The sequence below is a fragment of the Dermacentor variabilis genome, chromosome 9 (genome assembly GCF_050947875.1).
Source record: "Dermacentor variabilis isolate Ectoservices chromosome 9, ASM5094787v1, whole genome shotgun sequence".
Classification (NCBI taxonomy): Eukaryota; Metazoa; Arthropoda; class Arachnida; order Ixodida; family Ixodidae; genus Dermacentor; species Dermacentor variabilis.
Genome location: NC_134576.1, coordinates 124,099,330 through 124,110,589, shown reverse-complemented (window position 1 = coordinate 124,110,589; position 11,260 = coordinate 124,099,330). Strand labels below are relative to the sequence as shown.

The following is an 11,260-nucleotide window of genomic DNA, read 5'->3' as shown; positions in this document are numbered from 1 at the left end:
CACCCAACCCACGCGAGTGGGGAACAGTATCAACCGAGATTCGTGCCCAGACTTGGCATTCGTCAGAGGGGTAAGGGACGCTCGATGGGAAAACGACGGGGAAACGCTTGGCAGCGACCACTTCATTTTGCGCATCAAGATAGAAACCCTCCCGATCAGGAAAAGACTTGGCCGGGCTAGGCTCACCGACTGGGTAGCCTATAGAAAAACTAGGGCGGAGTCCGAAGACACTGAGATCACAGACATTACGAGCTGGGTCGCAGGAATCAAGGCAGACTACAAAAGGCTAACCCGAGAGGTCGCCCTCACCACCAACACACCCGAGGTGGATAAGCATCTTTTACACCTATGGGACGCCCGACGGGGGCTACCAAGAAGATGGAGGCGGCAGAAGCACAACAGAAAACTCAGACTAAAAATCGTTGAGGTCACCAGACAAGCCGAAGAGTATGCGACAGAACTCGCAGGGCGCAACTGGGACCAAAAATGCAACGAGCTACAGGGGACCCTGGGCTGGAAAAAGACATGGGCCTTGCTAAGGAGTCTTATAGACCCAACCATGACCAAGTCCGAAAATCGTAAAACGACCCAACGGATCGCGCACCGATTCCAAGGCACAGACCGGGAAATGCTGCAGAACATCAAGCAGCGCTACATTGGGGATACAACGGACGTCGACTGCAGCTTGGCATACACGGGCGAAGCAAATCCTGCTCTAGATGAACCCATTACCATAGAAGAAGTAAGACACGCTGTGATGTCTGCCACAAAGAACACCACGCCAGGCAAGGATGGCATCACCAACGCCATGATAAGGAACCTGGACGAAAACTCCATCAAACGATTTACAGAATTCGTAAATAAACACTGGGAACAGGGGACTATCGCGGACGACTGGAGACATGCGGAAATAGTTATGATTCCGAAGTCCGGAAAGACTCCCTGCCTGGAAAACCTGCGACCCATTTCGCTAACGTCCTGCTTGGGAAAAGTATACGAGAGAATTGTGCTTCAGAGGTTGGAGACCCACCTAGAGGATAACGAGCTCATGCCACACACTATGTTTGGATTCAGAAAATGCCTCTCAACGCAAGACATCCTCCTGCAGATTAAGGAGGAGGTACTTACTACCATCCCGAAATATGGAGAAAATATCTTGCTTGCACTCGATCTTAAGGCGGCCTTCGACAATGTAAGTCATAGGGCTGTGCTGGAGGGTCTCAGCAACATTGGTTGCGGGCAGAGAATACACAACTACGTCAGAGCTTTCCTCAGTGACAGATCCGCCACCATTGGTATAGGAGGCATCAGGACTGACACCTTCAACATGCCCAAAAAGGGAACACCGCAAGGCTCTGTGATATCCCCTACGCTTTTTAACATTGTTATGATCGGGTTAGCACGGAAGCTCGAAAAAATTGAAGGGCTCAGGCATGCCATATACGCCGACGACGTCACAATCTGGGTGACCAAGGGATCCTTAGGAGAAAAACAAGACCTTCTGCAGAGCGCAGCAGATACAGTCCATGCATACACTGAACACTGCGGGCTTGTCTGCTCCCCGGAGAAATCCGAGGTGCTCAGAGTCTACAGAAGAGGATACAATCTGCAAAACTCCATAGACATCTTCATAGGGGGGAAGAAGATTCCGGAGGTATCCCAAGTTAAGATCCTTGGCATGTGGATACAGAGCAACTGTCGTGTGGACCACACAATCAGACAGCTGGCAAACACTACAGCTCAGATCACAAGGATGATCGCAAGAATCTCAAACAGACGGCGAGGTATGAAAGAAGAGGACACATGTAAGCTAATACAGGCCCTCGTGATCAGTAGGATTGTATACAGTGTCCCCTACCAAACACCGCTCGAGCAGGAAAAAGAACAATTAGAGGCAATCCTTAGGAAAGCTTACAAATGCGCTCTCGGACTACCGGTCAACACCTCGACGGAGAAATTCCTTCAATTGGGCATAAACAACACAGCGCAAGAACACATCGAAGCTCACCTTCTCGCGCAGAAAATGAGACTCATGCTGACTCCAACGGGCAGGAACACGCTGAAGATACTGGGTATGAGAGATGCTTGCAGAGAAATTAACAGCACGGAAAGCATATCTAAAGAGATTCGAGAGATCATTGAGGTTAACCCGATACCGAGAAACATGCACCCTAAATTACACAAGGCCAGAAGAAAGGCAAGATCAGAGGCACACAACAGATATTTCTCGGCGAAAAAAGACGTGTTATACGTCGACGCGACCACATACAAAGAGCACTCCGGGGCGGTAGTCAGCGTTGTTGATCACCAGCTTAGAGAAATCAATTGCGCTTCGATCAAAGGCAACAACATCCTGGAGGCTGAGGAAGCGGCAATCGCACTCGCCATCACCCACAAGGGCGAAGAGGCCACTACAACAATACTTACGGACTCGCAAGAAGCGTGCAGAAGGTACAGCAGTGGACGCATATCCACTGCGGCCATCCGCATACTCAAGACGAGAAAAATAACCTTTTCGAGATGCTTCATTACGTGGACACCAGGTCATGAGACTGTGACAGGGAACCAACGTGCCGACGCCAACGCCCGAGCATACGCCAACCGGCGGGCGCACCACGACGGGGAACCGGACACAGTCACCAGACGCTATGGAGCAATTTTAGAAAACCAAAGAGCCCTAAGGAGGATCTACCCCCCTCCCCACAAAGACCTTAGTAGAGAGCAGTCGGTTGCCTGGAGACAACTGCAGACTAATACATACCCCAATCTGAGTCTGCTCAGCAAAATCTATCCGTCAACATACGACAATAAATGCCCGCTATGCGGTGAACACGCAACGCTTTACCACGTTACATGGGCCTGCCAAAAGCCAAAGGTAGCGCCAGTACACAAAACACCAACACCGGAGCAGTGGGAGGCTGCGCTATCCTGCTCGAAGCCTGAAGAACAGCTAAAGCTGATCGACAGAGCTAGCAAGATGGCAAAGGCCACTGGGGCTCTGGACTGAGGGCTCCACCTTCGCCGGTATACCTTCTTTGTGAAAATAAAGTTTTTCATTCATTCAAAGGAGCATTGTGGTGGTAGTGCTGTTGCAGCTGGTGGCGTTAGCCTGGCATATATAGCCGGCAATTGCTTCGCCTGAGCTTCCTATGAGTGTTACTGTGTGTGTCACCAGTTGTCGAAGAGCCCCGTCTCTCGCATTACCCGTCCAACGAAAGCCTGAAATGCTTTCAGTGGCAACTCAATAACATGTTTTCCGAGGCAAAAAAACACTTCTTTACACTAAAAGTCAAAAAGTATGATAAAAGTACCCTGATAGGTTTGCTCCATGAGTCACTCGCTGAAATTGCTGATACAGTATTTGAAGCAAATGCTCAAGTATTGCCAGAGTCGTTACGGGGAATGAGTAAGATAGCATGTAATGAGCATAGTTGAATTGTCGGCTCCAAAGCAGTCGCCTTGCGGAGTCCTCTTGCATAAAGGGAATTTTTCAGAACGCATCTAGAGCAAAGAGTTCCACATCTTCGATAACGTATGCTATTTATATCCTAGTGTCTAATTGTAGCTTCGTTGCACAATTACAGGAAAGCGGCTAATGTGATTACAAGCGCAAGAAGCGTGATATGCCTTTTTTCAGTTGTTTATAAAAACACTGCATGATACATGAAGCTTCTTTTTGAATGTGGGGTGAGTTAGGTGGAATACGTTGGAAAATAATGGTGCGTGCGTCTTTTAATTATTCGTAAATTTAAAACTGCGGAAAATACCCTTTTCTGCCCCTTTAGAGGCATTATGTTAAACATCTACAACGTTTACCCGCTTGCCTGGGAAAATGAAAAAGAGCTGACATTAGAGATTTAGGTGAAAATGCGCCGTTGTTGGGATACTTCTTCCGAAAGTTTTCAGTCTGGTGTGCAATTATGTCCTTTAACTGGACTCAGCAGATACATGTCTTCTCGAAGTTTTCGTCCGTCATCCGAGAGGCACAGTCGGCGTTATCGGTCTCCTCTGGGAAATCTGTGAGGCACAATGTTCATACTTCATTTCAGTAGGAAGCACATTGTTGGTGACTAGCAATAAATCTTCCCTTCGCGTAGGTTTATTACAGTCAGCGTTCCAGAATGCCGTATGACTGTTATCCGTAATGTTTTACACAATCCTATAGAGCAACTGCAATAGACACATAGTTCTATAGTGTGATGAAACTATCATTTCCTAGCACAATCCGAAGCATTGTGTGCAACTGCACTACACGAGAATTCAAACTTCGACATAGCCATTTACAGAAAAGTGTTTTATGAACGCTCCGTGCACTCAGGAAGTGCAGTAACAGGTAACGTAATGTATTGCGCTGAAATACGTGGATGATGGGTATAATTAGCGTGGTTTTACTAACAGGCAAATGGAAGTAAATACGCGTTAGGGCCCTTGGCATAGTAAGCGGTGATAAAAGGCAATATTACAGTGATTTCAGGTGTTACAACTGTTGGCGGTCCGCTCTGGGGTTGACGCCCGCTGAGCTGCGGCTGTGCTGAGGTCGCCAATCCAGCCAATGTTCTCTCCGTAGCTCGTAGCCGAATGCGGTAGACATCTGCGCCCAGGGCAGCTGAACGGGCCGATGAAAAGGATTGGCTGGAGCTACAGAAGTTGTAACGTAACAGTGTGCGGAGTGTGAGCTTTGGACCACTCGTACACGTGACGGAATGCGCAATGGTCCCCCCAGCCTCATATCAAAAGCGAAGCGCACACATGTATTTGAGCTTCCTACAGTTTGTCTCATCGTTCTAATCAAACATTCCGCCGGGCAGCTCATGATAAACAATATCACCCGGAGGGAACAGAAATCCCAAATGGAAAGCTCCCTCATCGTCCACTTTCGTCAAGAGGCGAGGTTGACAGCCAAATGAGAAGTGTTTGGTGAGATGCAAGTTAATATAAAACGTAAGTTTGTAAATAAATGGTAAAGAAAATAAATACTGTGTGAAATGCTTTTACGAACTGCTGGCACTCCATCGCCAGCTTGATCTGCAGCGCCCCTCGGCGATTTGACGCGCTTTGAATGCCAAGTACAGAGAGAACGCCGATGGGACAAAGAGGCTGCCGATCCACTTGAAGTAGCATTGTTGCACACTTATCAGTTAGCGTAGGTTCTGGGAAATTCTTCATAAAGTTCTCTATTTCTTAGGAACACCAGATGAATTGTACAATGTGTTATGTTTAAGTAGCAACGCCACCCTAATATGGGATCGGTAGAGTTTATTCTGTTCATCGTGCAAACGTGAAAAGTTGATCCGCGAGTCTCTTTACTAGGACTTCTAATGCAACAGACGGCGACGATTATTTAGAAGTATGCATGCTTTGTTTGATCGAAGCCTTTCGATTTGTCGAACCTAAAGCAGGCGTCAGCTAATCTGTAGGGGAGCGCTTCAAGGTTCTTTACAAACGCGGCTCGTGAATGTCCATAATTAATGACGCTTGACAATCACGATGGTTATAGTACAAAGTAAAAGACATTCAGCTGACTTCCAATCATCTGTGCAGGCGAATCATTCAGCTGATTAGGTGCTTTTGATTGGCTGGACAGTATGATAAGATTTAAAGTATGGAATATTCACTGTGCGCCAACACTTTGTCAAAAGGCAACCAGCAACAAAGATTTCGACTTCTGGTTCAATTAAGTGAAGTTTAACTCGTTTCCTTCTGCATTGTTCGAGTGATTCGCCTATGGGTTAGAATGGCAATCCTGCTAAGTATTTGGTCCTCGGCTTCGAGCCGTAGACGATAGTTTTATCTAGGAACTGCGTGCTGTCACTGGGGAGAATGCGGGCAGTGGTACAATATAACTTTTTCTTTATAAAGGCTGCAATATCCATGGTCATTGTGTGGAGGTTTCTTAAGGAACACCTGTGGGGGCTGTATTTATGAATGTAAAGCTTAAAGCAAGATATGTATTTAGGAAAAAGCAAAAGAAGAAGATGTGAGATTACAGAAGAGTCTATGCACTCACGAGAGTAGCCGGTGCCATCTAACGGGGTACCGGCATAGACTTGCATAGAGTTCATAAAAAAGAAAAAAAGAAAGCTGCTGGATATTCAATTTAAACATACCTAGCGTCACAATTCAGTCTAAACGGACAATAAGGAAAATATCCTTCACCTCTACTTCATGCACAAAGATTGCGTACCAAGAGTGAAAACTGAAAGTTGAAAATTTTCTTTTTGCACACATGAACCTCTTCAAACTCAGCTTGTGCAATGTGAATATGCAAGACGTAGAGAGATTATTTGCCGGCATGTGACATCAAGCAGTACATGGTGCGTACAAGAACGCCCACATTCAAACACTTCCTCACTCCAGTGTTTTCCGCGAATTTCTTTTATTTTTCTATAATCTTGGCTACTTGGCGAAAGATTGAGCTCTCGACTGAAAATTCAGAAAGCTGTCTACCTTAGCTTGGTACGAAACATTTTAGCGAGGAGAACGAACGAATAAGAGATCGAAGGGAAAATCTATGAGTGCTTTGCCGATTCGAAATCTATTTCCGAGAAGCCCGGCAAGCTGAATGCTTTCGAGTTTGTGCTTTTGTTGGCAAATACTTCATGCTATAGTGAGCGCTCAAATGTAACTCTTGAGGCTTTTAGCGTGGCCCAGTAGACAGGGAAAAATAGAATGAAAGAGCTAGTGATACTAAATAATAAAAATACATATATAAAAATAAGGCTGTTACGACGATGCGTTGAAGCATCATAGAACAGCTGTTCACGCGGTTACACCAATATCGTTAAGCACAGGTGAAGGATTGTCCACGTACTAACACGAATGGAAAGTGATGCGCACAAAATTAGGTAAGTTCTATTATTATTAATTTAGTAAAGAAGTGGGGTTTCTGCGGTATATTCTAGAGAATAATCTACAGCGTAACTGCGAGGGTACACTGTCCGTCTTGCTTGTGTGCTCCTACATAATAACCGTCTAAGCAGAGGCTGATATATTTCTGACAGAAACTCAATTACATGCCTATGGGTAAAATAATACGTTGCTGCACTAAAAGCCGCAAAGTGTTGTAGAAATCCTCTATTAGTTATCCTTCTTGAGCCACTCGCCGAAATCGCTCATGGAGCATTTGCCGAAAAATGCTCAAGCATTTCGTGAGTCTTTACGGCGGATCAGCGAGGTAGTCTGCACTCAACATCATTGAAAAATCGGCTCCGAAGCAGTGGTACTCCTCTACACGGAGTTCGGGATGTAGCATGACGAGCTGAACATTGTTGCGTAACATGTGGCTCCTTAGTGAGTAATTCCTCGTTTGACAACGAAGCCGCTTATGCGACAAGTGCAAAAAAGACATATGCCTGGGTTCCATGGTTTTAAAAACTCTGTCAGTCACGAAGCCTATTTTTTGAGGAAACCAACTTTGTTGAAGTAGAATCGTATATCGAAGTATGTGCGTAAAAGGTCACGTATTTATACGCTACATTTCCGTGGTCTTCTTTCTGATTTCAGTATCGGAATCTGTCACACTATCCTACCAGTTCGTTATTTTTTTATGCGCCTTCTCCAAATGTAAGATGCATCGACTCTTGCAGCTGAATAATCTCCAAGTGCTATTCGAAAGGCTGCTGAATCGCCTAATCACCAGTAAATGAACGTTTCGTGGGTTCCCGATTTCCACTCTTTAGCTGCTCGTTCTAAAATACACAGCGCTAGCCTGCTTATAATAAACAAGATAATCGAGGGGGGGGGGGGGTGAGGTAGAACGATTACAAATGAAAAATCTCGCTGCTCGCCCATTTTTGTGAAATCATCACGTTGACCGCTAAATGTATCGAACCTTGCTATCTGCTCATTCTCTCTCCCTAGATGATTGCATGTATTTGCTCAGCATTGCATTTCCGTGTGTATAGAGGATTTCAATGTCATCAAGCTCGATGGTTATGTTCGTACTAAACCTCCGAAACATATCGAATCTATTGCCAAAGGCATGAATGGCGGCCTTCTTATAGTTCACTAATGTTCACTAATGTAAGGACAATATTGTATAAATGAAGATGCGCTTCAAATGTACTAAGTTCCATTCTGAGTGTCCAGTCACTGTTTAATATTCCATGATCATTGAGGAAAAGTAAATGTTTTTTCGTTATAACGAACAGCAACTATAGTTTGTTGCAAGGACATCGCATTTGTATCGTGCAGGACATCGCTTACTTAATTTGATTTTATTGTGTAGTACTTCAGCCGCTAAATGTGGGCCCAGGTTTTGCAGTGTCCATCACCTCAATTTCTACAACGGTTACAAAATGTGGAATGTCAAATTGCGACCATACTGACATTTTATTTTATTTGTCATCTGTCACAGAAGTGTAGAGGTACGGGAAAAATAGGGGTTTTGCTGTTTTAAGTTATTTCGTAAGCACTACACAAAATAAATTTTAAGAAATAGAATGCAGTCGTAATAGAACGCGAATCAGGCAGGGGGGGAGGGGGTCGACACATGCACTGGCTGGTAATTCAAGTGACGTTACCATTGTGTCCAGTTTCCTACCTTTCCAGTTTTCTTTCTTGCGTTACCTAGCGACAGGCCAATTAGGCGACCGATGCATACGTCGTCCGTCAGTCACGCCGCCGAAGCGAGCGAGGCCACCTACGCATGTGAGCGTCGGCCTGTTGGGCCATCGATCTGGCTGTTTATCGTTTTTTTTTGTTTTTTTGCATTCAGTCTGGTTTTTTGGGTCTCCCAGCATATTCTTGGGTTCCTGCACTGCGACACGGCACCACTGCACTATTGGACTAGGGCAAGGTGAATGGAATGGAATGGAAAACTTTATTTACTCTTTTAAGGTTTTAGCGGGTTGAGACCGAAGTCTTAATTATTGAAGCTTGGGTCCTCTTCAGCCATGGATGGGCCCCTAGTCCAGGGCTCCACTGAGCCGGGCCGCCTCGCACGCGTGCGCTATTAGAGCTCTTTGATCCTCTAGCTCGCGGGTGGTGAGCCAGCTCTCCCATTGCTCCGCACTTGGTGTTTGGTGTTTGTGGAATGCCCGGTTTCTTGTAGACCCCCATGTAATGTGGTATAATGTTGGTTTAGCTCCACACCACGGACAGGATGCGCTAGACTGCGTGGGGAACATCCTACTTAGTATGTGTAAGTTTGGGAAGGAGCCCGTTTGCAATCTCCGCCATCCTGCGGCCTCCTCCTTTGTTAATGCTTTATGTGGTGGGGGATATTGATATCTTAGCCCCTTATAGAGGTTTAATAGCTCTGAATAGCTGTTCCCGCAGTTGATCTGTGGCCCTTCTGGGGCGGTTGACGTTCCTGCTCGGCTGGTCATCCCTCGAGCTAGGCTGTCTGCCCCTTCGTTGCTCCTGATCCCTGCGTGGCTTGGTATCCAGATAATGTTATGTGTGGGTTGTCCCTCAGCGATTGGAACTCTGCTGAGGATCTTGAGCGCCGTGTCACTAATTCTGCCTCTTATATAGCTCCGGCATGCCTCTTGTGAATCTGTTAGAATATTGAGGGATATTCCTGTTCTATAATCTTCTTCCGCTGCCAGTGCGACAGCAATTTCCTCTGCCTCGGTTATGTTAGCCACCTCGGCCGTGAGTCCTGTGATTAATTCTCCTTGATTATTTACTACTACCGCTGCCGCGTTGTTTTTGTGTGCTTGTGAGTATAGGGACGCATCGGTATAGACTGTATTGTCCCGATGTCCCATCGTCTTTTCGTAATACTCTGCACTAGCCTGTCTCCTACTCGCATGGAGGTTTGGGTCCATGTTGCGCGGGATAGGTTGTGTGCGTAGTTTCTTTCTTAGTGGGTCTGGTATTGCGGCCCTGCTACTTTGTGGTTTTTCTACTTGCCGACCTAGCTTTGTCAGGAGCGCCCTTCCCGTTGTTGTAATGCTGAGTCTTCGTACTTGTGCCTTGAGCTGGCACTACCTTAGTCCTTCAAAAGTGTTGCTGATTCCAAGTTGCATGAGTTTGTCGTTGGATGTGTTCCTTGGGAGGTGGAGAGCTCTTTTATGCGCTTTCCGGAGGATGGTCTCCACTTGCTCTTTTTCGGTTTTGGTGATTGCATGGTACGGCTGACTATCAGGCTGTTGACCAACCTGTGTGTGTCCTCCTCTTTCATGCCACATCTCTTGTGTGCCACTCTGCTAATCATTCGGCCCACCTGTCCTGCTGCTTTGTTTAGCAGGCAGATTGTGTGGCTGCATTTCCGGCTTCCATGCAACCACATGCCGAGGATTCTAATCATCTTTTGTTCCGGGATGTTCTGTCCTTCTAGCCTTACTTCGAGCGGGGCATCAGTGGGGTGTCTGCCCACCCTGAGGAGTTCAGATTTCTCCGTGGAGCATCTGAGGCCTCTTTGCTTTGTGTATTCTTCGATGCAGGCGGCAGCTTCTTGTAGTGCCTCTTGTTTATCCCCTAGTGAGCCTTGAGTAGTCCAGATCGTTATGTAGTCCGCGTACATTGCGTCACTGATTCCTTGGATCTTGCTAAGTTTCTTGGTAAGGTTGACCATTGCTATGTTGAAGAGTACTGGCGAGATTACTGAGCACTGCGGAGTGCCCTTGCATGGCGTTTGAAAGGCGTCACTCCGTAGGTCTCCCAGGCCTACTGTCGCTGTTCTGTCGGTTAGGAAGCTTCTGATATAGTCATGGACTTTCTTCCCGCATTTAGGGGTGTTAATCCCCTCCATAATGGCGGCTTGGGACACGTTGTCAAAGGCTCCCTTGATGTCGATGTCCATGACCACGTTTTCCCCGTTTTTCAGCATTGTCTCGAGTACCTCTTTCTTTCGCTGTAGCAAGATATCTTGGGTAGACAAGTTTGCCCTGAAGCCGAACATGATGTTGGGGTACCATCCTCCGTCTTCAAGATGCGTTTGGATTCTTCGGGTCACTATTCTTTCGTACAGCTTGCCTAGGCATGATGTAAGCGAAATTGGTCTGAGATTTTCAATATGGAGTTTTTTGTCGGGTTTGGGAATCATCACCACTACGGCGTGTTTCCACTCCGCTGGTACTCCGCTGGCACAAAGGACTGCAAACAACGCCTAAAGTCGACAAACTAACTACGATGGGGACCCCAGGGCAAGGTGAGAAATTTTCTTTGACAGTCTGTGACGCATTTCGAGCAATTATGGTTACGGGAGAACCTTGACTTGTGACGTAGTTAGCGAAAAACAGCTCAGTGGTCCTGCCGCATTTATTTGAGTTAATGTCTTTTACTGGGAGATGTTTGCGAAGCTTTCTGTGAA

The 11,260-nt window shown here is 46.4% G+C and overlaps 1 protein-coding gene across 1 annotated transcript; it reads right to left on the bottom strand.

Moving 5' to 3' along the window:
- Positions 1-9,937: 9,937 nt before the first annotated feature.
- Positions 9,938-10,849, bottom strand: LOC142558533 (uncharacterized). Its single transcript, XM_075670667.1, has one exon. The coding sequence runs from the start codon at positions 10,847-10,849 to the stop codon at positions 9,938-9,940; it is 912 nt and encodes a 303-aa protein (XP_075526782.1).
- Positions 10,850-11,260: the final 411 nt, after the last annotated feature.